Genomic DNA, 25,679 nt, shown 5'->3' with positions numbered 1-25,679 from the left:
AAAAATACTTTTTACAGAATATCAGAAGACTTCTTATCCGGTCCATTTTTAAAAATTTGTAGAAGATTGTTTGAGGGATCCATGCAATAACTTATTTTTTTTTTTTTACATCCTAAAAGAATGACAAGGTAAAACTGTAGAGATGGATTCACCAGGACCCCCTCTAATTTCATTCACTCCCTCTTTCCTTTTGTTCCTTGAAAATGATCTTCAGGATTGCTCAGTTCTTCAGGCTGTCCCCAACATGTTACATAATGACCATGACCTCTGTGGAATTGGCATTCCAAGAGGTTGGAATTTAGCCCTTCTACTGATTACCAGATCTTTTCCATAGGTGAGTCCATAATCTAGCTATGAGTCTTGCTTCTCCTTTCCTCATTTTACTCGAGTGACTTTGGTGTCTATTTGTTCTCTATTGCTGCCATAACAAGTTACTAAAAAGTAAGTGGCATCATGCAACTCGAATTTATGATTTTACAGTCCTGGAAGACAGAAGTCCTGAAGGAGGTCTCACTGGGCTCAAGTGGTGTGGGCAGGGCTTCATCCCTAAGAGAGGCCACAGAGGAGAATTTCTGTCTTGTCTTCTCCAGCTTCTAGAGGAGCCCACATTCCTTGGCTCATGCCCCCTTCCATTTGAAAGCCAGCGATGGCTGGTTTAGCCTTTCTCAGGATGCTTCATGCTGATACTGACCTGCTTCCCTCTTCTACAACTAGAGAAGGTTTGTGACGACATGGGGCCCTCTTTGCTAATAAAGGATAATCTCTTTAAGGTTAGTGTTAGATCCTCAGGCCAAAGTAAGTCCATTTTAAGAATCAGTACCTGCCCACCCAGGCATGACCTTCCTGTTAGGTCCACCCCCAAAGACTCCCTGAGAACTGAAACTGTAGGAAAGACCCCCCCAATAACAATCACAGGGCCAGATGGGTTATTTTTTAAACTATTTCATTTTATGTGACTATATAGTTAAGAAGTACCCCCACCCCAGTAGGCTGCTGCACCTTGCAGAAGGGCAGTCTGCAGATATTCTCTGTCAATAAACCTTTGCTTGAACTTAGAGATGTGTCTCTCCTGGATATTTGCATCAGCTACCCTGAAAATGAAGCAGCAGTGGAAGTGTCATCGGGAGAGTGAAAGGAGACAGCGTTGGGGATGAGAAAGGGCCAGCCACGTGGAACATTCTAAGCCCCAGTAAAGACCTAGGATTTTATGCTGGGTGAAATGAAGAGCTGTTGGAGGGTCTCAAGCCTAGAAGTGACATAATTTTATTTAAATTTCAAAAAGACCCCTACAACAGATTGTTGGGGGGCATGAGTACTAGCAGAGACCATTGAAGAGGCTATGGTTATTGTTGGAGAAAAATAATTTTATACAAGCAAAATCTTAGATGTCTTCCTTGGGAGAAAATTAACCAACTCAGCCACTAACAAGCCCAGTGGGAAGACTACCCACAGGATGGTCCTTCCCCTCATTATAAGACCTTGAATCCCTAAAGGCAAGAGATTGACAGCCCTTCAATCCTAAGGCTTAATACAGTGCCTGACATGGAGCAGGTACCAGAAAGGCTGAATGATGTACGTAACCTGGCCATGGCTAGATATTTGGTCTTTTTTTTTTTGGCTCAATAGTCTAATAGCACGCTCATGCACTTTGTACTAATCCATATGGATCTAAGGAATATTTATCACATTTTCATTTTTTACATTAAAAAAGAAGAACAGAAACCATCAGTCTTTATTTTCTTTTTCTTTTTTTTGTTGGTTTTAAATATATATATATATTTAATATATATATAATATATATTTATAATATGAATATATATTTAATATATAATGTATAATATATATTTATAATATGAATATATATTTAATATATAATGTATAATATATATATATTTATAATATGAATATATATTTAAATATATATAATATAATTGTAGTTGGACATAATACCTTCATTTATTTTTATGTAGTACTGAGGATCGAACCCAGAGCCTAACAAGTACTAGGTGAGCACTCTACTGCTGAGCCACAATCCCAGCTGCTGATCTTGGTTTTAACTCTTATGACAAAAGATAATCAAGCCACTCTTCCTCCATACAATGTTAGTATTGTTGATGTGTTTTCTCCTGTCTAGGATAGAAGAGCCCTCTATTACTTTACAACAAAATCTTCTTTGGATGTTGGTGCTCTTAGACCAGGAACTGTCTTCTCGGTCCTGGCTCATACTGAGTTAAAAGCTGATTTAAATTTATCCTTCTTAGATGAAATCTTAGTTATTCTCCTAATTCTGGGTCATATGTAAATCTTCTAAACAATAGGGTTTTTTTTCCAGCCAGGGACCATGGCGCACCTATAATCCCAACAACTCAGGAGATAGAGGCTGGAAAGTCAAAAGTTTGAGGCCAGACTCAGCAACTTAGTGACACCAGATTTGGGAAAAAAAAAAAAAAAAGAAAAAAGAAACAAAAAAAAAGGCCAGGGGTTGTAGCTCAGTGGCAGAAAGCCCTGGGTTCAATCCCAGTACAACCACAACAGCAAAAAACAAACAAAACAAAACAAAACAAAACAAAAACCCCACAGAGTTAAGCACAGAAGTACAGTTCACTTTGTTGTGCAGTGTTAAACCTTAGAAAGAGGAAAGGACTGTATCAATTTAAGGTAACAATTCTTGTTGTAAAACAAGGCACTACAGTAACATTACTTTCAAGTGTCAGCAATAAAGTTAACAAACCAGCAATGATTTTTCATTTAATTCTCTTCCAACTCTACAGAGGTAATTATGGTTTTAACAGGGGATATACCTCCTCTTCTAAGAATCTCTGTACCTGCTGGGGGGCACGGCCAATGGAAGAAGAAGGATCCAATAAATGCTGCAACTGGGAGTGAATGGGACTGAAGTAGGCATCAGACTGGATTCGTTCTATGAGGTCATTGTCATCCCCTTCCTGCTTCACAACATGAGCTGCTTGCTGGGAAAGCACTCTAATTTTCTCATGGCAATCCTGGCGGCTTCCCCCAGTTTTGACCAGGGCCATGATGATGTTCTCTGTAGCCATGAAAGGCAGTTCCTGCCTAATGCACTGTTCAATGACTTTGGAGTACACCACCAGTCCTTCAGAAATGTTGTGTAGTGTGTTCAATATAGTATCTGCCACAGATTCGTGGGTTGGCACTATCATCCAGTGTGCGTTCAAACCACTGCACAGAAGCTGTCTGCAGTGGATTCATGAGAAGGGTCATCAGGTGACGGGCAAGGCTGCAGCAGCCTTCTGAGCTCATGGGGTTCCTCTTGTATGGGATTGCACTCGAGACAATCTGCTGTTTATCAAAGGGCTCCTCCGTCTCCTTGAGATTGCACATGTCAGTGAAAATCTTGTGCCCTGATGCTCCCAAGCTAGCCAGCATGGGCAATGCCTCGATGTCTGCTTTTCGTGAGTACATCTGCCCTGGGATGATAAAAGCCCTCTTGAACCCTGCCTTTTCTAACACTATCTTGTCCAGCTGTTCCCTTTTGGTGATCTCCCTCAAAGAGCTGCAAAAAGCTAGCCTGAGTGCCAGTGGTGCTTTTCATTCCACGGAAGCACAAGTTCTGGAGATCCATGCAAAGATCTTGAATCCAAAGACAGTAACATTTTTCAACTGTGATCAGTTGGGCATGCTGGAAATGTGTAAAACCTAAGGTAGGCAGATGGGTGTGTTCCTTAGTAAAGTCGGCAAGCCGAGAGATCACTCTGGCAAGCTTCAGCAAAAGCAGGTCAAAAGCATTTCTAAGAATAATCAAGTCTGTGTTGTCTCCAACATAGCAAGAGGTGGCACTCAGGTGAATAATGCCTGCAGCTTTTGGACAGCAGTGGCCAAATGTATGTACATAAGCCATAACATCATGTTGCAATTGCTTCTCTTCTTCAGCTGTCATCTTGAAGTCCATGTTGTCCAAGTTTGATTTCATCTCCTGGATTTGTTCATTTATAGGCAAATCCAATGTCTGTTCAGCCTCTGCCAGCCACAGCCAGAGCTGCCACCACGTCTGGAATTTGTTCCTGTTGCTAAACACAAAGCACATCTTGGGGCTGGCTTAGCGGGAAGCAAGCAATGAGTGGTAGCTGTAAGGCGCACCATGGTCGCCTCCCGCTGCCATCCCCAACAAGCAACACCATGAGCCAGTCTTTATTATCTAAATTTTTTTTTTTTTGGTACTGGGGATTGAACTTGGCGGGGCACTTGACCACTGAGCCACATCCCCAGCTCTGTTGTATACTTTATTTAGAGACAGGGTCTCACTGAGTTGCTTAATGCCTTGCTTTTGCTGAGGCTGGCTTTGAACTTGCGATCCTCCTGCCTCAGCCTCCCAAGCTGCTGGGATTATTGACATGCGCCACCATGCCCGGCAGTCTTTATTTTTTAAATAAAGTACACAAGGACTATTATGGTGAAAATAAAACAGATAATGGCAAAACCTAAACATTGTCAGTTTTGTTGCTGACTTGAGAATAATAGAATTAAATATTGGCAGAAGGAAAATCTGCAAAACTCTTTAAGGCAGATGGACTCAGAAATAAGTCTATGAGAGAAAGTTGCTCATGTTGGCAGCTCTGATTAGCTAAAAAACAGAAACAGAAACAAAACAAAATCCTGTTTGAAAAATGAGTTCTTTCTTTAGAATTGAGGGGAAAGTTTGATTTCTTATAGGAATGATTCCAGGAAAATAAAGTAAAAATGAAAACTACTTGAAATAGTTTGACCTCAACATATGCAAAATTGACCATTTATGGATTTGCTCAACAACTACTTATTTAAGTCAAATTGGACTACTGAATTTCTCTTGATACTTTCTTGCTGGAAATATATCAATGTTGAGATAATTTTGACTAAAATGTTTGTGTTCATAAACTTTTCAGAGTCAGTTACTTCTGGGCTTGAAATTACTTTCATTAAAAAGATCCACTGGGTGTAAACTTGCTAGAATTGAAATGGTAGGATCAGAAGTCTCTACAGCTGCATGTCTGTAATCCCAGTGAATCAGGAGACTGAGGCAGGAGGATCACAAGTTCAAAGCCAGCCTCAATAATTTAGTGAGGCCCTAAGCAACTTGGTGACAGCCTGCCTCAAAATAAAAATATGAAAAGGGATGGGGATTTGGTCAGAAGTTAAGCACCCTTGGGTTCAATCTCTGGTATACCCCCCAAATTGATAATAATAGCAGTAATAAAAATTTAAAGCCAGGCACTGTGGTGTACACTTGTAATCCCAGCAACTAGGGAGGCTGAGGCAGGAGGCTCATGAGTTCAAAGCCACCCTCAGCAAAAGTGAGGCACTAAGCAACTCAGCGAGACCCTATCTCTAAATAAAATACAAAATAGGACTGGGGATGTGGTCAGTGGTTGAGTGCCCCTGAGTTCAATCTTTAGTACAAAAAAAAAGCAATTAAAAATAAGTGCTGCAGATGTAGCATAGTGCTAGAGTATGCCTGGGTTCAATTCCTAATAATGAAAACAAAGTTTCTAACATAAAAATTATTTTAATTTGTATTTGAAAGTATTTTTATTGTAAAAATAACAAAAAAGTTAAATGAAGAAAATAATCATCTATAATATCACCATTGAAATAAAACCTCTGTTAAACCCTTTGGTGTAACATTTTACTTTTCTTTTTAGTGTATGGAATTTTAGACATAGTTGTGATAATACTTCATATGTAATTTTCATATTGATTTTTAAAAATTTTAACTTTAGGTTTTTAGCATTCTCACTTTATTCCCTTATTTTTGCAAATATTCTTTTTAAATTCTGAGGAGAATTTACTCCTGTTTCCTTTTGGCTGGGCATATAGGGATTTGCCAGTTTTATAGTCTATAGAAATAATGCTATATATCATTTCACATAAAGATTTTCCTATATTTAGAATTATTTTGTTAAGACAGGTTCTCAGAAATGGGATTACAGAATCAAATACCTTTTTTTCCTTAAATATGGAAAAAACAGATTGAGCCTTATCAATAGAATCCTGACCAGAAATGAGACAAGTGAAAAAGCAACTCGAATAATTAATCACAGCCTCTCTGTAATTCATTTACCTATTCCCTCTTTGATTGGAAGTTTGCGGTATTTGAGGAAGATCAAAGAGTTTTGGGTTTTAAAGTAATTTTTATTTTCATCAAGGTAATATATTTTGCATGATTAACTACAAAGCTCATAAAAAATTGGACCCCTGCCCTGTCCTTCCCCATTCTCAAATTCCCAGTTTTAATTCTTTCAATACTTCCTTGAGTATTTGTCTTCATATTTCTAAATAATATCCCTAAAATGCCATTTCTATTTCTTGTATGCACAAATTTTAGGCTTTCTAATGTGGAAGATGAAAAATTTTAAATGATTAATTTTTATAGTTGACAAATAAAAATTCTTTATGTTGGATAACCTGGTACTTTGAAATATACCTACATTTAGAATGAATAGAAATTCATTCACACCCGTAATCCCAGTGGCTTGGGAGGCTGGAGCAAGAGGATAGCAAGTTCAAAGCCAGCCTCTGCAAGTTAGTGAGGCCCTAAGCAAGTTAGTGAGACCCTGTCTCTAAATAAAATACAAAGAGCTGGGTTGGAGGGAGGCTGTTGCTGTGACTCAGTGATGGAGCATTCACCTGGCATGTGTGAGACACTGGGTTTGATCCTGAGTACCACATAAAAAAATAAAATAAAGGTATTGTGTCCACCTACAACTAAAAATATATATTAAAAAAAGGGGGGTGCTGGGAATATGGCTCAGTGGATAAGTGCCTCTATTCCCATAAAAATTAAATCCAGAATGGCTAAATAAAGCATACACATTATTTCACATACTTTTGTGTGTGTGTGTGCGGTCAGAACACATAAAAGTAATTCTTTTTTTAAAAAAAAGCTATTCTTTTATCAATTTCCAAATATATAATACATATAACACAGTTATTAATGTAGTCACTATATTTGTACAATAGATCTTTTTTTGATGAGCCACATCCCCAGCCCTTTTTTCATTTTTTATTTTGAGACAGGGTCTTACAAAATGGCTTTGGGACTTGTGAAGTTGCTGAGGCTGACCTTGACCTTGCAAACCAGCTCAAAATGGATCTTTTGAACTTATTCTTCCTGTCTGAAATTTTACATCCTTTGACCAAAAGAAAATAAGAATTTTTTTTTCATAGTGCTGGAAATAGAATCCAGGGCATTATGCATACAAGGCAAGTGCTCTGCCCCTGGACCACATACCCAGCCCTAAATGAGAATTTTAATGTTACATTCCTCCTCTCATAGATGTGGGCATATTGGCACACAGTCACATGTATGTGAATGCACACATACTTCTGTTTTTCCACTTAATCTATCTCACATCAATTTTTCTTTGGTGGGACATATTCTCCAGTAACTTCCTAGAAGGGGTGTCTAGAGGTGAGTTTCTTTATTTTTTTAATGCACTTTTATTTTTTAATACATTTTTTTTTAGTTGCCGATGGACCTTTATTTTATTTATTTTATATTTCTATGTGGTGTTGAGAATCAAACCCAGTGCCTTGCACATGCTAGGCAAGTGCTCTTCCACTGAGCCACAATCCTAGTCCTAGGAGGTGAGATTCTGGAAAGTTTACCTGCCTCAAAATATCTTTAGTCCACTCTTATACTTGACTGATGGTTTGGCTGAAATTTAATATTTGAAATAAAGTAATCTTTTTCTTTTTTTTGGACAGCATGCTTGTGATGCTAAGGATCAAACCCAGTGCCTCACACGTGCTAGGCAAGCGCTTTGCCTCTGAGCTACAGCCCAGCCCCAAAATCTTATTCTTAGAATTTTGAAGGCATTCTTCAAGTATTCAGAGTTGCTTTGGGGAAGCTGAATGATATTCTGTTTTAGTCTGTTTTGTCTTGCTATGACAGACTACACAGACCAGGTAGTTTAAAGTAAAGACATTTATTTGGCTCACAGTTCTAGAAGCTGGCAAGTCCAAGGGCATAGTGTTGGCAACTGCTTAACATCTGGTGAGGGTCTTCTTGCTAGGTCATTCTGTGGTAGAATGTGGAAAGCCAAATGGGCATGCACATATGTGAGAAGAGCCAGAAAGCCTCCAAGCCTTTTAAAATTGGAATTAATTCATGAGGGTAGAGCCCCATAACCTAAACACCTCCCATGAAGCTCCACCTCCCAACAATGTTGCACCGAGGATTCAGTTTCTAAAAAAACCTTTGGAGGTTACACTGAAACCATAGCATATATCCCACTCCTTGGCATATACCCAAAGGACTGAAAATCAGCATACAATAGTGACGCGGCCACATCAATGTTTATAGCAGCTCTTAATAGCTAAATTATAGAACCAAACTAGGTGCCCTTCAACAGATGAATGGATAAAGAAAATGTGATACACACACACACACACACACACACACACACACACACACTGGAATATTAGCCATAAAAAAGAATGAAATTATGGCATTTAAATTAATGGATCTGGAGATTATCAAATTAAATTAAATAAGCCAATTCCAAAAAACCAAAGGCCAGATGTTCTCTCTGATATGTGAATGCTAACTCACGTTGGCGGGGAGGTGGGAAGTGGAGGTTCACTGGATTGGACAGGGGATAGTGGGGGAAGGGAATAGAAAAGACAGTAGGATGCATCAGACATAACGTTCCTATGTTCATATATGAATATATAACTAGTGTAACTCCACATCATGTACAACTACAAAAATGGGAAGTTATACTCCATGTATGTATTTTATGTCAAAATATATTCTACTATCATGTGTAACTAAAAAGAACAAATACAAAATTGAAAAAATAAATCAAACCATAGCATATGTGATCTGATCTTTCTTTATGGATGTTTTTATGATCTTCTCTTTGTCCCTTAATGTTTTGAAATTTTGCCATACTAACCTTTGAAGATAAGAAAAAAAAAGTTCATTGCAGCTTTATTTATAATAGCCAAGGGTTGGAAATGACCCAAACCTTCATCTAAAGATACATTTTAAAAAATTAATTGTGTAAGAATCTATGAGTATTTAAATCTGAAAATCCATTTTTTTCTAATATTTTTTTTAGTTGTCAATGGATCATTATTTTATTTATATATATGTGGTACTGAGAATCAAACCCAGTGCCTCATGCATGCTAGGCGTGTGCTTTACCACTGAGCCACGACCCCAGGCCCTGAAAACTCATTTCATTTAATTTCAAGAAAATTATCTTGAATCATATTTTTGATCATCTTTTTCCTGGAACAATACACACACACACACACACACACACACACACACACACACACATATATATATATATATATAAATAAAATACTGAATGTACTTTTAGTTATATGTGGTGCTGAGAATCTAACCCAGTGCCTCACACATGCTAGGTAAGAGGTAAGAGATGACACAGCTCTACCACTGAGCCACAACTCTAGCCCCTGGAGCTCCTTTTATACTTCCTGGATTAATCTTTTTTTTTTTTAATAATGCTGGGGATGGAACCCAGGGCCTTGTGCATGCAAGGCAAGCACTTCACCAACTGAGCTATATCCCCAGCCCTCCTGGATTAATCTTTAGGTCTGTTAAAAAAATTTCTTGTAATGTTCATCTGTCTTTTTGTTCTGCTTGATAGTGATCTCTTTATCTTGGCTTTATCTTCCAACTTTTCTAATATATTTATTTTAGATTTTTGTTTTTAATTTTCAAGAACTCTTACTTGTTCTGGGTTCCTTTTTTGTAGCATCCTGGTTTCAAGGATGGCTGTCATCATCTCTTACCTCTTCAAGGGATAAAGATTCTCTCTTGCTCCTTGTATGCTTCTGAGTTTCTTTCTGTCATGGTGGAATCTTCTTTCAACAGGATACGGATCCGTTATTATCTGTTTATGTTTGAGAGAAGCCTTGAGAAGTGGCCCGGCCACTGTATGTGTGCGTGTGCATGCATGTGTGTGTGTTGGGGGGCTCTAAGGAGCCCTGTTGACTGGCAAGAGTCACCGGAGGGTGGGACCTGCCACACCACTGCATATTCTCAAAGGCTATCATCTGTAAGTCTCATCTCTGAGGCTACCCATGTGCTCCAGTGGGAAATCCTCCCCTCTTCTGCTTGAAGGAAAGTAGACTGAGGGTTTCATTATTGCATAGGTAGACCCTCTTACCTATTTTCCTGTCTTCCACAGTGCCTGTTGTCCCAGGAGCTGCGGTTTCAAAGATGGAATTTCTTCAGGAGATAAACTTCAGTGAGGGGAGCACAGGCAGAATCTCTTTTTATCCAGAGGAGATTCTTATGCAAAACTTTCAGTCATCCTTACTGTTCTCAGCCTCATGAATCACCCTGGACTCAAAGAAAGCCTACTTTTTCCCAGGAGTTGACTTTGTTTTTGTTTTCAGAGTGGAAAATAGAAGTTTATTAAAGGACAGCAGAAAAGACTTCTCCCGGAGGAAGAAGGGAACCCAAGAGGTGGAATCCATTCAGGAGTTGGCTTTGATAAGTGATGTTTCTTTCTCCCATCTGTCTCCTAAGGGCCCAGTGACTTCAGGGGAGCCTGGATGCTTCCAGACATTCCAGTGTCTTTGGTCTGTTGATTGCCCTTTGTATTAGTCATCTATCACTTACTTATCTATTACCCAAGATGTAATGACTTAAAACAACAGCATTTATTATCACGTAGTTTTGTGGATCAGAAGCTCCACGTGGCTCAGTTCAGCTGGGTCTCTGCTTCAGGATTTCTCACGGGCTGCAATCAAGAGGTTGTTGGCTGTGGCTAAAGTTATCTCAAGGCTCAACTGGGGAAAGATCTGCTTCCAAGTCCTCTCTTGGCAGGATCCAGCTCCTGGTTGGCTGTTGGCTGGAGGCCACCTTCAATCCTTTACCACTTGAGTTTCTCCATAGGGAAGGTCACAACACTGCATCTTGCTTCGACGGGTAAGTAGATGAAAAGAACCAGAAAGAGAAGGTATGAGCAAGTTTAGAGTTTCATTCTTTTACAACATAATCTTGGAAGTGATACCCATCACCTTTGCCTATTTTATTGTTAGAAGCACCTCACTCGGTCCAGGTCACATTCAAACACAGGGATCACTCTCAGAGGTGAATCCTGGGAGTCACGGATCATTGGAGCTCATCTGAGAGGGCCAAGTGCTACACCCCTGCAGGGAGCACTCCCACTGGAGAGCTTCTGCCTCTCTGCTACGATAGAGCTGTGCTTCTCCACTCCATTGTGCACACCCAACCTGGACCCATGACCTGGAATCATGTGCAGATTTGGATTCATGAAGTTCAGAATGGGGCCTGACAATCTGTATCTTTGCTGTTACCCGGGTGATGCTGCACCCAGAATTTTTCCAATTTTCTTTTATAAAACTGCATCATGAAGGAGAAGAAGAAGCTTTTATATGAATTTAGAGGCTAAGAGGTAGTCCTGGGTATTGACTGAGTTGTATTTTCTTTTTTTTTTTTTTTAAACTGAGGATTTAATCAAAGGGTGCTCTACCACTGAGCTACAAGCCCCAATATATTTTTTTTAATTTTCTATTTTGAGACAGGGTCTCACTAAATTGCTGAGACTGGCCTCAAACTTGAAATCCTCCCTCCTTGGAGTACAGGCATGTGCCACCTGGCTGGCCTGACTGAGATTTAAATGGTTATCCTATTCTTACAACTATTAAAATGTTTTATTTTTTTGTGCACAGCCAAAAAGAAGGTTGTAAGCATTGGAAACAAATTCATCTTCTAGAATGTAGCTATAAAAATCTATAGATAATTAGTAAAGGCTTACTGGTAATAAGCATAGCAGAAGAGTTTATTATGAGCAGAGCAGGTTTCTCCTAGAGTCTATAGGTAGCAATGCATCCAGGCCTGGAGGAGGAAATAGAATCAGAACCCCAGGCAATGTGCTTTCTATTTTTTTGCATTTAGAATTCTTTTGTGTGTGTGTGGTCCTGGGGATTGAACACAGGAGTGCTTTACCATTGAGTCTCATCTGCAGTACTTTTTATTTTAATTTTTATACAAGTTCTTTCTAAATTGCTGAGGGCCTCACTAATTTGCTGAGGCTGGACTCGAGCTTCCGATATTCGTGTCTCAGCCTCCTGAGTTGCTGGAATTACAGGCATGTGTTACCATGCCGGGCTTGTACTTAGAATTTTATTCTGTTATGTTACAGGGCAGAAATCCTGGTCACTTGGAGACATGATGTGGAAAGTCTGGAGGAAAGCAATCATTAATCTTTTCTTGAATTGCGCTGGGCCTGTATTCCTGGAATATCTATTATCTGGTTCTTGGGACTGACCAAATTGCAGGTTCAATTTCCAAGCTGGCAATCTCTAACTTGGGTGCATCAGAATTACCCTGGAGGACTTGTGAAATACAAATTGCTGGGCCTATCCCAGGAGTTGTCTGATTCATTAGATCTTCGTGGAGCTGCAAGGTGGAACTTCTACCAAGTTCCCAGATGCTGCCGATTCAGCAACCACACTTGAGACCATTGGTCTAGGTTAACTTCCCAGCAGAGGAAGGACAAAGGACACTGGGAAGAATTAACCAGCTGATGACAGTTGCTGATAAGCTGAAGTAGAGGAATGAGGAATTGATTGCTGAAAAGGAACTCACCTGTGTCTTAAGCTCCTTCTGAATGTTGGTGATAATTTGTGATAAAAACTTAATGGCAATTATCATGAATACAAGCAATAATAAATGTTGATGAGGATGTGGAGAAAAAGGTACACTCATACATTGCTGGTGAGACTGCAAATTGGTGCAACAATCTGGAAAGCAGTATGGAGATACTTCAGAAAACTTGGAATGGAACTACCATTTGATCGAACTATCCCACTCCTCCGTACATACCCAAAGGACTTAAAATCAGCATATAGTAACATAGCCACGTTAATGTTTATAGCAGCTCAATTCACAATAGCTAAACTATGGAACCAACCTAGATGCCCTTCAATAGATGAATGGATAAAGTAAATGTGATAATATACACCATGGAATATTACTCAGCTTTAAAGAAGAATGAAATTATGGCATTTGCAAGCAAATGGATGGAACTAGACAATATCATGCTGAGTGAAATAAGCCAATCCCATGAAACCAAAAGCCAAATGTTTTCTCTGATAAGCTGATCCACAGTGGGGATGGGAGTAGGGAAGATTGAAGGAACTTTGGATTGTGCAGAGGGGAGTGAGGGGAGGGGTGGGGTGGTGGGGATGGAAAAGACAGTAGAATGAGACAGACATTATTACCCTATATACATGTACTGGTGTGACTCTGCACCATGTATAGCCAGAGGAGGGAGAAGTTGTGCTCCATTTGTGTGCAATGTGTCAAAATGCATTCTGCTGACACGTATAACTAATTAGAACAAATTAAAAAGAAAAACAAGACTTAAGACAACAGGGCATGGTGGCACACTCCTGTACTCCCTGAGAGTAGAGAGGCTAAGGCAGAAGAATCGCAAAGTTTGAGGCCAGCTTAGCCATTTAACAAGCCCCCTCAGCAACTTAGAGAGACCCTGTCTCAAAATAAAAATGGAAAAAAGGACTGGGAATAGAGCCTGGTGTTAAACCTCATCCCAAGTTAAATTTCCAGTACCAAAAAAAAAAGAAAAAAAAAAAAAGTAAGAGAATAATCAGGGGGGTGAGGTGGTGGTGGCTCGATGGTAGAGAGCTTTCCTAGCATGTGTGAGGCACTGGGTTCCATTCTCAGCACCACATATAAATAAATAAAATAAAGGTCCATTGACAACTAAAAAAATTTTAAAAAAAGAGTCAGTTCATTACACTATATCAGGATAAGTTATACTCATAGGATGGATTCTCAATTAGATAGGTTTTCAAAATAATAAATAGGAACATGGGAAAATTAGGAGTTGAGAAAGTCAGCAATGTGTACAGTTCCTTTAGCTCAGGAGTATGCCCTGTTGTTCGAGCTAGTTTTGTGTTTGGTGTTAATTTTTGTTTTTGCTTTTGTTTTGTTCATCACTCTGGGGAGCGGGTGCAGGGTAAGGAATTTCAGAATTTTTTTTTAACTGTGATAGAGAATATTGAAGATGATCTGGCATTCCTTGTAATATGTTTATTTAATGAACTCTCTTCTTTATTAATATTTCAAATTTCTGTTTAGGATGTTATTAAATCAACAGAGCATTTAAACAATTCGGCCAGTTTCTGAATGGCAGTAGGTATTTTTCTACTGTATTTAATGAGGCATCTCACCCAAATGGTTTCTGTTGTCTTGGATTTTTATGCAATATTGTACAGACTGCACTCATTACATGTGGACAGAACACTTTTTCCTACTAGATTCTTATCCGAATGAATAGTCCCATTCCTAATCATAAGATATTGAGATTGGATAATAAATGACTCCGAATTGACAAAAGACTGAGTCTGTATCTGAAATGTCACTGCTGGCCTTTAGTTCCACAGAAAGAAGGAGTACCTCAAAATTAGAATGGAGGGGCTGGGGATGTGGCTCAGTACTAGAGTGCTTGTCTAGCATGCATGAGACTGTGGGTTTGATCCCTAGCACTGAAAAAATAAGTAGATAAAAAATGTAATGGAACCTTCTTGTGGAGTGGGGAGTGGAGGCCTTTCTAGGTATCCACTTCTTCTCTGACTCTTGTTCCTTTCTCTGTAGCATCCTTCCTCCTTATATTCTTAGGGAATATTGCCAGATGGAGGGAGTGAAAGTGCTTATCTTTAGAAGTACAGCCTCTTTTTTTTTTTAAACTCTTTTTTCTTAATATTTATTTTTTTAGGTGTAGATGGACACAACACAATGCCTTTATTTTTATGCAGTGCTGAGGATCAAACCCGTGTCCCGCCTGTGCTAGGCGAGCATGCTACCACTGAGCCACAATCCCAGCCCCAGAGAAGTACAACCTCTTAAAGCTTTAACACTGCAGGGTGGTCCTCACGTCAAGGTGGACTGCATATTTGTATAAATCTTCAAAATTGTCTTCTGTTGGAACAGTGACAGCTTCAAGAATATATTCTGTCTCACATGGTAGTCAAAATATAACCTTGGCATTCCATTTATGGAAGAGGACTATAATCCTTATGCTTTAAATCCGGGTGTGCTTGTGAATTCCGTTTAACCAATAATGTGACAAATAGATACTGCGTCACTTTGGAGGCTTGATTAGAAAAGGTGATGTAACTTCTGCCTAGTCCCCTGGCTACTTGTGCTGGAGCCCTGAGCTGCTCTGAAAGCATTCTGACTGCTCTGAAGGATTTGAGAGGAAGCCCAAAGTAGCCCCCAATTTAGAGTCCTTGTGGAGAAGCCCTGCAAGTTGCCAAAAAGAAGAGAGAAATGCCCTGCGGGTACCTAGCTGCTTCCGCCCTTGCTCCTCCAGCTCCACCTACTGATTGCTGGGAGACCCTGAGTCAGAAATGTCCAGCCAGGAACTCTCAAGGTTCCTGACCCACAAAAATCACTGGGTAGTAAAGCAATTACTAGTATTTCCTCCTCTTTCCCCCAATGCCCCTAATGCTGGGGATCAAATCCAAAGCCTCCTGTGCATGCCAGGCAGGTGCTTCACTACTGAGCTACATCCCCAGCCCTGATGGTTGTTACTTTAAACCACTAAGTTTATGGAGTGATTTGTGATACTGCTGTAGTTACTGGAACATTTCCTAAAATAAGTGAGAATGAGTGAAAGCAATTGTATCAGTGAAGTTTCCTTAGTTACAAATAGGAGAAACTGACTCTGACTAACGAAGCAGATTTATATGGTAAACTGACAGATTTAGAAGTAAGAGGGAGAGGTGGCGCATGCCTGTAATTCCAGCAGCTGGGGAGGCTGAGGCAGGAGGATTGAGAGTTCAAAGCCAGCCTTAGCAACTCAGCGAGGACCTCAGGGAGACCCTGTCTCAAAATTTAAAAAAGGCCAGGGATGTGGCTTAGAGGTAAAGCACACGTGGGGTCAATCTCCAGTACAAAAAAAAAAAAAAAAAAGGAAGAGGAATTGAAGAGAGGAAGAGAAAATAAGTCTGTAAATCTGAAACAGCTGTCACCAGCTACATGTGTCTACTGATGCTTGAAACAGGGCTACCACAACTGAGGGACAAAAGTTTACTTTTTATTTGTGAATAACTTAAAATTAAATTTAAAACGGATAACTTATACTTTTCCATTAAACACTCTGTTCTGATAGGACTCTACTTCACGCTAACCATTGCATTTCAGAAGATATCATTTTTGCATGGCGGTGTGTGTGTATGTGTGTGTGTGTGGGGGTGTAAAGTTTGTAGTATTGTCCATAAATATTTCATGGATCTTGTTGGTGTTAATGGATTGATTCAGACTGAATGGATTTTTTTTCCTATGAGCAGATGTAATATTGGAATGTGTTTATTTGAATATTTTATGAAGACATAAAACAAGAAGGCATGATTTACATAGTAATTCGTTCGTAACTCATAACTGGTAATTAAATTGAAACATTTATTATGACAGTTTTTCTAATTAAAAAATAAGAATAGATAAAATTTTGAATTTAAAATAAAGGCATATGATTGATGAAGAATTTGGGTGCTATATAGAAGCTGCTATAATGATCAGAACAGTAAAGAAAAAGGGAACCTGAAGAAGATAAGCCACAAATGTCACCAGGAATAGCAACTACAATTTCAGATGGCAGAGGAAATGGCCAAAGTTGTTTGTCAACTTGTGATGTTGTTAGTGCTCTGAGATTTATGGTTGTGAATTCTTCTTTTTAGGGGTAGGGGTAACGGGGGATTGAATTTAGGGGCACTTGACCACTGAGCCACATCCCCAGACCTATTTTATATTTTATTTAGAGATAGAGTCTCACTGAGTAGCTTAGCTACGTTGCTGAAGCTGGCTTTGAACTCTTGATCCTCTTGCCTTAGCCTCCTAAACTGCTGAGATACAGGCATGTGCCACTATACCCGGGGGGTTGTAAATTCTTGTGTATTAAACATTTCTGGGGCTGGGGATGTGGCTCAAGCGGTAACGCGCTCGCCTGGCATGCATGCGGCCCGGGTTCGATCCTCAGCACCACATACCAACAAAGATGTTGTGTCTGCCGAGAACTAAAAAATAAATATATATTTAAAAAAAAGCATTTCTGTTTTTGTTTTCAGTAATTATTGATTCATGTTGCTCTTACACACACACACACACACACACACACACACAAAACACTTTATGCTTTTCAATAATTCTAACAGTGTAGAGGAGTTCTGAGGTCAAAATGTTTGAGAACTGCTGATCTAGGGCACAGAAAAGGTAAAGTTTAAGTGGAATGTTGTGGCATTATGAACTAGCGGGATTCACTGGAACATTGAAAAAAATAAGGACTTTTAAAATGAGAAACTCGCCTCATGTTTAAGGAAATCCCGTCTCCCTTTTTTACTTTCTTTCCCCCCCCTAATATCCTTCCTTCATCAAGGTCCTCTTATTGTACTGACTCATTGTACTTGAGTTTGGAGCTAGAAGACTCTAATTTAGGGTTTTCCCTCCTTTATCCACATTCAGATTGTCCTGTCTTGAGTTGCATTTTACAGGACCTTGTTAGTTGAATGTAAAGGCCAATGGAGACAGTGTTCAGGGAAATAATTTGCAGATTATTGTTTGAAGACATAGTCACTTCATTCTAGTTATTTTGGTCTGAGGAATGAGGAAGATGGATGGAGTAGGAGCCTTCCATGCATAGTTTGAAAATCTTAACAGAGCAAGCCTGAGACAATGCAGAATTAATAAATGACACTCCTTGGAATGACAACAGCAAAAGGCAATTTCCACTGCAGCACTCTGGGGCCAATCCAGTCTGGTTGTCACTCAGCCTTCTCCTCTGGTACTGAAGAGCCCACCAGTTTCCAGGGGCCAGTGGTGTGACTGGCCACTGACCTGGGTCATAGCTCTATATCCTCTGATGATTATTTGAAAAGCCTCACAAGAAGGCAGTTTTTAAAGAGCCTGAGACTCGTAGACACATTTTATTTTACAGACATTATTATAGAAGTTCTTTTCAAGTTTATCTGGTGATAACTACACACACAATATATATATTCCAATCAGTTTTTTATTCTGTCAATTTGAAATATAAACAGATAATCAATAGTGAGTAGACATATGAGGAAAATTTATTTTTTAGAAATAGAAACAAATAAAAAAGTAAGTATATAGGACATAATAAAAATGTAGTGATAATTCTTTAAATATACAAATATCATTAATATCCTTAAGAAAATAACTAAATATGTTGCATCTGTGGAACAAAGAAGTATCAGACCATAAACTGGTTCATAGACATTAAAAATAGGGTAGCAGAAACAAAATACTGACAGAAAATAAATTTTTAAAATACCAGAGAATAAAGCAAACAAATGAAAAAAAGATAAAATGAATAAAAATTTAAAACTGGGCCAAATAATATTCCAGAAAGAGAGAATCAAGGAAATTAACATAGATATGATTTATGAAAAATATTCAAACAGAAGGCCAGTAGCTTCCAGACTGAAGTTTCTCAAAGGGTGCCCAGCAAAGGGGATGAGGATAAAACTTAATATATTTTTAAAAGGCTATTTTTAGAGCAGTTCTTAGTTCAGAGCAAAACTGAATGGAAAGTAGAGTTCCAGTGTATCTCTTGTCCCCATAAATGCACAACTTCCCCTACTACCAGCATCTTGCCCCAAAGTGGTACATTTGTTACCATCACTGAATCTACATAGACACATCACCCAAAGCCCTTAATTAACATTCAGGCTTCACTCTTGGCGTTGTGTACTTTATGGGTTTTGATTAATACATAAACACAAGTATTTACCATTATAATATTTTACAGAATAGTTTCTGTGCCCCTATAATCCTCTATGCTCTGTATATTCATCCCTTCCTCCCTTCAATATCACTTGGCAACTGCTGATTTTTTTTTTCTTTCTTTCTTTTTTTTTTTTTTGGGTGCTGATGATTGAACCCTGGGGCTCTTACCACTGAGCTACATTCACCAGTCCTTTTTTATTTTGAGACAGGCTTCTGCCAAGTTGCTGAGGCTGGCCCTGAACTTGGGATCCTCCTGCCTCATCCTCCTCTGTTGCTGGGAATTAAAGGCGATTGCCCAGCTCACTGATTTTTTTTTTCCTGTATCACCATACTTTTGCCTTTTCCAGAAAGTCATGTAGTTGGGATCTCATAGTTTATATCAATTTCAGAGTGGTGGTGTCATCTTTCATGACTTCATTTCTGCCTTCTACACAGTTCGTATTAACCTCATTTTTACTTGTGGAGAAGTAGATGATGACTGATACATAAAAGGAAAAAGCAAGCTACAAAGTGTAACCTGGGAAACTCATCCACATCACATTGGGGTGATAAAACCCTGAGGGAAGGAAGAAATGAGGAATATTGTGGCCAGGAAACTGTGTTTAGAGAGGGCTTGGAGAGCACCTTTGAAATAGGAGCAAGGCCCAGATCCTGGGCAGTGCTATGCAGGTTAAGAAAAGGCTTTTCTTTCAAGTGTACAGGAAGCCATCAGAGAGTTTGAAGCAGAGTAATCAGAATTCATTTACATTTTAAAAATCACACACAGACTGCTGGGAAGAAGAGACTGTAGGTGGACCCAGAAGCAGTCTGGGGGTTAAATAACTATTGCAGTAGTGGAAGCAAAAGATGATGGTGGTTTGCTCTAGAGTAAGAGCAAAGACACTGGTGAGAAGCACAGGGACTGGAGACACTTTGAAGGTTAAAGATTTGTTAATGGATTGAATGGCAGGGAGACAGAATAGAGTAACTTAACTTGCTGCATTCAAGAGCAGGCAGATATATATACCAAAATATTAAAGACTGATATGGTGAAAGAACTTCTGCGTTGGGGGCTGGGAGGAAGTGGGGGAAGAAGAGTGTTGTACATATAAATGTCTTTCATATGACGTGTTCCTCAACATTATACACTGAACAATTTCAAAGAGCAAATTGAAAGAATTTTACAACGAATACCCACAAAACCCACCTTCTAAATTTTACACTTTACTATCCATCTGTATATGCCTCTATCAGCCTTACTTTTGGAGTACATTTAAATTGCAGACTTCAATGCATTTCCTTCTAAATTCACATCAGCAAGAATCTAATCTGTTTTCATTTTTCTTTTGATCTAAAATTTACATACAAGGTGAAATGCACAAATCTTAAGTGCATACTGGCTGAGTTCTGACAATGCATACACCTGTCCACGCCTTAAACAGAAATGCAAGGGGGCATAATTGAACCGGCTGTTGGATGTGGGAATCTGGCGCTGGGAGGAGAGGTTTCTGTTTGAAATGTAAGTTTTGGAATCATCAAAACACAGGTTTATTTATGAGACTGGATGAAAATATTCAGGTGTATAGAGGGAAGAGAAGGTCTCTGTCCACAGAGCCCAGCATTTAAGAGGCCGGCTGGAAGAACGGGAACCAGAGAATTGGAGGTCAGGGGTTGGACCAGCCTAAAGAAGCTGGCCCAGCCCGGGGTCCTGCAAAGCACTTCTGCTTGACGTGTAGGGCGGTCCTCGTAACCTTCGGGGTGGTCGGAGGAGTCCAGAGATGGCAAGGGTGGGGTATAGTTCTGGGGAGCAGAGTGCAGGGAGCTCCCGGCGCAAGGCCGGAAGGTCAGCCAGGAGGAGCGACAGGGAAGAGGGGGCGCAAGAGGAATGGTGAGGAGGGAAATTGGAAAAGGGAGGTGGAAGGAATGGAAAAGAAAAGGGAGGAGGCAGGGCAGGGGAGCGGGGGAAGAGGAGGGGGGGACGCGAGACGGGCGGAGGCGCGGGCAGGGGCGGAGTCGCCGCTGCGGCCGGCCGAGGGGCGGGCGGAGGGAGGGGGTGTGTGCGCGGGTCACATGGTCGCGGCTGCCCTCCCTATCAGCCGCCCTCACCGCCGCGGTGCGCTGGCTGCAGGAAGCCGCCGCGCCGCCGCTTTTGTTGTCAGGGACCCCGGGAGGAGCGCCGCTCGCCGGCCGCCGCCACCCTCTCGCTGCAGCCCGCTCTTCAGCGGCGGGGCCTGGGTCCCGGGCGCCCCGCCGGCCCTGCCCATGAGGGGGCCCCGCGACCACCGCCGCCTCCAGCCTGGGGCGGCGCGGCGCTGAGCGGCGGCGGCGCTGCCCCCTCTGCGGGAAGCGGGAGGCCTGGGTCCCCTCCCCGAGGGCACCATGGAGGTGAATGCGGGTAAGAGCTGGACTGCGGCGAGGGTACGGCGGAGGGTCCAGTGGGCATTTTGGGGGGCGAAGGCGGGGAGTGTCCGCAGGGCCGGCGGGGTGGGCTGCCGCGCGCCGCGTGTCTGCCCCGGGCTCGGTTCCTGTCGCCCCACGGGCTGCCCCGCGCTGGCCCTCCCGACACCCCGCAACGCCGCAGCGCGGCCCGGTGGTGCCCGACCCGGCCCCCCCCTCACATGGCCCGGCCGCGCGAGCCACGTGCGCGCTGTGTTTACGTTCGGCGGCGCGCGGGCGCCGGTTGGCTGGGCGGGCGCGTGACGCGGCATTACATAATGGGCGCTGAGGCGGCGGTGGCGGGCGGGGACACGTGAGGCCGCTCGGCTCTGTGACCCACATTCCCCGGGGCCGCAGGGACACGTGGGGGCGGGTGCGCGCGCGCGCGCGCCGGCTGGGAGCGCCGCAGCCTCCCGGGAGGCCCCGCCCCTTTGGAACCCTCCGGGCTGTGACGTAGCCGCGATTCCCTCCTCCCCCGCGGGGTTGCACACTGCGGAGGAGGCTGCGCGTGCGCGTCCGCGGAACTCCGCGGCGGGGCGCCCCGGAGGAGGACTCCCGCGCCGCAGTGCGCGAGCCGACGCCCGCACGGCCGCTAGGTGACCCCGACCCCGAATCCGGACTGGACTGGCGCTTGGGGATGTTGCTGCAGCTAACCTTGCGGAGCCCGAGGAAGGACTGCAGGGCGAGGCGAAGCGAGTGCCTCTAAGAAAGCGTGCGCTTCCCCTTGGAGATCCTTGGTGGAGCATTGAACCGCTGAGATCCTGAACAACGACACAGAGACCCGCAAGCACTTGCCGTGGGGATGCCGCCCTGATGTTGATTAAAAAAAAAAAAAGTTTAGGACGACCTGCCTTTTTAAGCCCACTGTCTTAAAAACTGCTTAAAAGTCCTCTTGCATTGGAATTTTACTGCAAAGTGCCATACTAGGAACTATGGTCAAAATGACTCAGGTCATCATAGGTGACTGAGACCTTATGGAAAACCAGTCCTTGTTCTATTTTTTTTTGTTTTACTAGGAAAGGAACCCAAGGGTTCACGCATGTTAGGCAAGCACTTCACCACTGAGCTACATCCCCAGCCATTATTTATTTATGTTTGGTGGTGCTGGGGATTGAACCCAGGACCTTGTGCATGTGAGGCAAGCACTCTACCAACTGAGCTATATCCCCAGCCCCTCATTCTTTATTTAAATTTAAAAAATTTACAGGTTGCTCACCTTAATTGAACCCAGTTAAGTTGCCACAGAATAATACAGCACTCCTTGTCCTCCTTTAGTCTGCCCCAGACAAATGATGGCCCTTATACCTGAAGCAAATGAAATTACAGCAACAGCCAGTTTGTTTAAAAATTTCTTGAGTTTTATGCACCTCTAAAAATCATACTTTGATAATAAGCATATTGTAAATATTTTACTAACAATAACAATAAAGTCGTTGTCTGATTGTGTGTTGATTAACTATAGTCCTGCTTAGTCTTTGAGGGTATTTAAAAACATTCAGTAATTATGGAATTAAATTTTTAAATGATAGATATTTAAAAGTTATCAGGTTCACTCTCTTCTAACCCAGCCTTTAGTATTAATTCTTCAGATTTTGCAACCTTTAGGGAGTGTGGGCTTATGTGGTGGAAGTTTTCTCTGGTTTGAACTTTCCTGAAACATGTCTGATTTTCATGTTGACTTTTAGAGATAAACAATAAAAATCTGGCGGATAGACTTGACAGCTCCTTCCCCCCATTCTTTTCAATTCTTCCACATGTAGTTCTCATCCCTTGGTCCTTGCTTCCGTGCCTTTTTTTTTTTTTTTTTTTTTTAAATTTTCCCTGACCATTCATCCTTCTTGCCCTTTGGGATGTAGCATCCAGAAGTGAATAGGTTCCTGTGGAAGTGGTTGGACGATTACCAAGTTCCAAGTTACCTTCTTTGTTTTGGAACCTGCTGTAGAATTATCTGGCAGGCTTAGTTTTTTTTGGCATATTGCTTTGCTGACTCACAGTAATCTTGCCACCATTATCTAGAACCTTTTTCACTTAACTGTTTTGAAGAATAGTGCAGATAATTGCTTGACCTGAAGTATAGGAATTTTCACTTACCTTCTAAAATTTTCTGTTATTTATTTGGTTCCAGGTTCAAGGCTGACAAGCTTTTAACCAGTATATTAACAATTTGTGCCATCTATCAAAGGGAGTTTTGATAAGAATTCCCTTTAACTTCCTTCAGATTGTAAATATTGACCAGGGTGGGGCTAATTTCAGTGCTGTGAGGCATACCTCTGGCTCTTCTCTCTAGGATTGGTATATACATTGATACAGTCAATCAGTGATTGTTTCATCTTACTGTCTGTAATTCATGACCCACTGCATCTCTGCTCTCCCCTAGTTAAGTGAGAAGTTGTATAGAGATATTGACTATATACTTTTGTCACAGTAGGATTGTGATTGAGTATACTGAAATGTGTAAAGTAAAAGATGACTCACTACACATCCTTCATAACCATGGCTATAATTCATATTTTTAAAATGGAAGATATTCCCACAGTTTATTATGTTTACAAATATGTATTCTATGTTTTTCCAGTCTTGGGGAAAAAATCAGAGGGACAAAGCTCAAAGAAATCTTCACAAAGAGAGAAATAGCAAAATAATGGCAACAATCGGAAGTGAAGTAGGAAGTTGCTTGGCTAGTTAGTGGGATTAAGGGATTCAGAAAATTATAAGCTACAGAGAAAACACCTAGATTCAAATGACATTAAAAAGTGAAGGAAGGAAAGGAAAAGGGGGTCTAGATTTGTTTGAGCTGTTCTCATTGAGCTCTTCCAATGGCAAAATAATAGCACTATCTGTTGATCTCAGACTGTGTGTCAGATCCACTATATACATATTCCCTCACATTCCATGAAGGAAGGTACTGTTGTCAACATATTAAAGGTGAGGGCCTAAGAAAATTGAAGCTAAATATCAGCATAGAGGTAGAGTAAGAATTTGAACCCAAAAGTTCACTCGGATTGCTCAGAATACTATGATGCCATCAAAGATGTTAGCTTACATAACATTTGAAAATGTATGCACAAGTTGGTGGTTCTGTGTTCTTGGGCTTGGAGGAAATACTGTAAGGATCCATTTGAATTGCAGTGTTGTGATGTTGTAGCTGGTTAAAAAGACGGCCATGTGCACAGCCTCGTTATATCCACATAGGTCTCTTTTTTTTTTTTTTTTTAACCTTGTTGCTAGTTAAGCTGGCTTTTTTTCCCCCTCCCAGACGCAAGATTCCACCTTGGCCTGCCTTTTCCAGCAATTTGCATGGAGATGAAAGTGCTGCTGATTTTACATTTTTTTTGTCACCCCATTTAAGAATGAGTCCTAGTGATACATCATTTAATTTCTAAGTTCTTTAAGACCCCACTTTGACTTTGTCACCTTTGCTGTGTTTGCCCCTCCTGATCTCTGTCCTCTTTATGCTCTGTGTGATCCTCAGCATTTCAGTCATTTGTATGAAATGTTGCTCACATTTCCATGTGCATTTACCTGGTGGTTCTCTGAGACTTTTTAGGGAAGGGACTGTGCTGTATTCTGGAGTCCAGACACCCAGGACCCAGAAGTTTGGTGCTTCTATTAGATCTACCCTATGGTGCTGTGAGGGGGGAATTATTTATAGCCCGCTTTTAGGATGAGAAAATTGAAATTTCTCAGTGGTAAAACTGTTTTATTCTAAGTCATAAGGCAAAAAAAGTATAGTCGTGACTTGACATCCAGCATACTTGCCAGGAGGGTGGGCAGGCCTGGAAAGGGGGAAGAAAACACCAGTGTGTGCAGGAGCAGTGCTTTCCAGCAGTGCAAATTGGATATTGACTTCTGGCTTGTCTGCAGTTGACCACTGGGTAAACCCTAGCCTGGGAACCTGGCCCAACGCCAGGGTCCCTTTCAGCTAAAAATAGAGGACTCTGCCTCAGCTAATTTTAGCTCAAGGCCTCTAAGAAGTACATTCAGCCTGCTTCCGGAGGGGTTGGGACTTGCTGGTTTGGGGATTTTACCTTTCTTGCTTTATCATCAAAAACTGTGTAAAAAAGCACTTTAATAATAATCCCTTTTATGAGCACCATTTCATTGTGTAATAACTCTGGCAGATGGTTCCATTTTATGGACAGTGACTCAGGTTTAGAGAGACTGAAAGTAGCTTGCTTGCTCAGGTGTTCTCAGTAAGATGTGGTAGTCTGTACTCGATCACATAGCCTCCGCTGTCAGCTCTGGCCCTGCCACAGAGTAGCTATATTGCTTAACCATTCTGAGCTGCACTGCTCATCTAAAACATGGGTTAAAGGAAGTTGGTTCACAGGACTCTTAGGAGGATAATATGTGACATGAGATTGTGTCGTTTTATGCTTGGTGTCCTATAGGTACATGATGACTGTAGTTTTACTTCCCTTTCTTCATGGGTTGAGGAACTACTTGATGTAGTCCTTACCTTCTAGGAAAT

General features: G+C 41.3%; 1 protein-coding gene, 1 non-coding gene and 1 pseudogene across 3 annotated transcripts in view; 1 reads left to right on the top strand and 2 right to left on the bottom strand.

Annotated features, from left to right (window-relative positions):
• Positions 1-2,777: 2,777 nt before the first annotated feature.
• On the bottom strand, positions 2,778-4,138 carry LOC101972720 (adenylosuccinate lyase pseudogene; annotated as a pseudogene).
• Positions 4,139-20,842: 16,704 nt separating this feature from the next.
• Positions 20,843-25,679, top strand: part of Nr1d2 (nuclear receptor subfamily 1 group D member 2) — a 30,465-nt gene continuing 25,628 nt past the window's right edge. For both annotated transcript variants that reach the window (XM_078038295.1, XM_078038296.1), the window contains exon 1: positions 20,843-21,167. In XM_078038295.1, the coding sequence (XP_077894421.1) occupies positions 21,152-21,167 (16 nt within the window). In that variant the 5' untranslated portion in view covers positions 20,843-21,151. The remainder of the gene's footprint in view (positions 21,168-25,679) is intronic.
• Trnav-cac (transfer RNA valine (anticodon CAC)) lies at positions 22,305-22,377 on the bottom strand. The gene has a single exon. It is a non-coding gene; the product is annotated as a tRNA-Val (tRNA).

Source organism: Ictidomys tridecemlineatus, chromosome 2, assembly GCF_052094955.1.
Source record: "Ictidomys tridecemlineatus isolate mIctTri1 chromosome 2, mIctTri1.hap1, whole genome shotgun sequence".
Lineage (NCBI taxonomy): Eukaryota > Metazoa > Chordata > Mammalia > Rodentia > Sciuridae > Ictidomys > Ictidomys tridecemlineatus.
The sequence above is the reverse complement of the archived record's forward strand: the minus strand, read 5'-3'. Positions and strand labels throughout refer to the sequence as shown.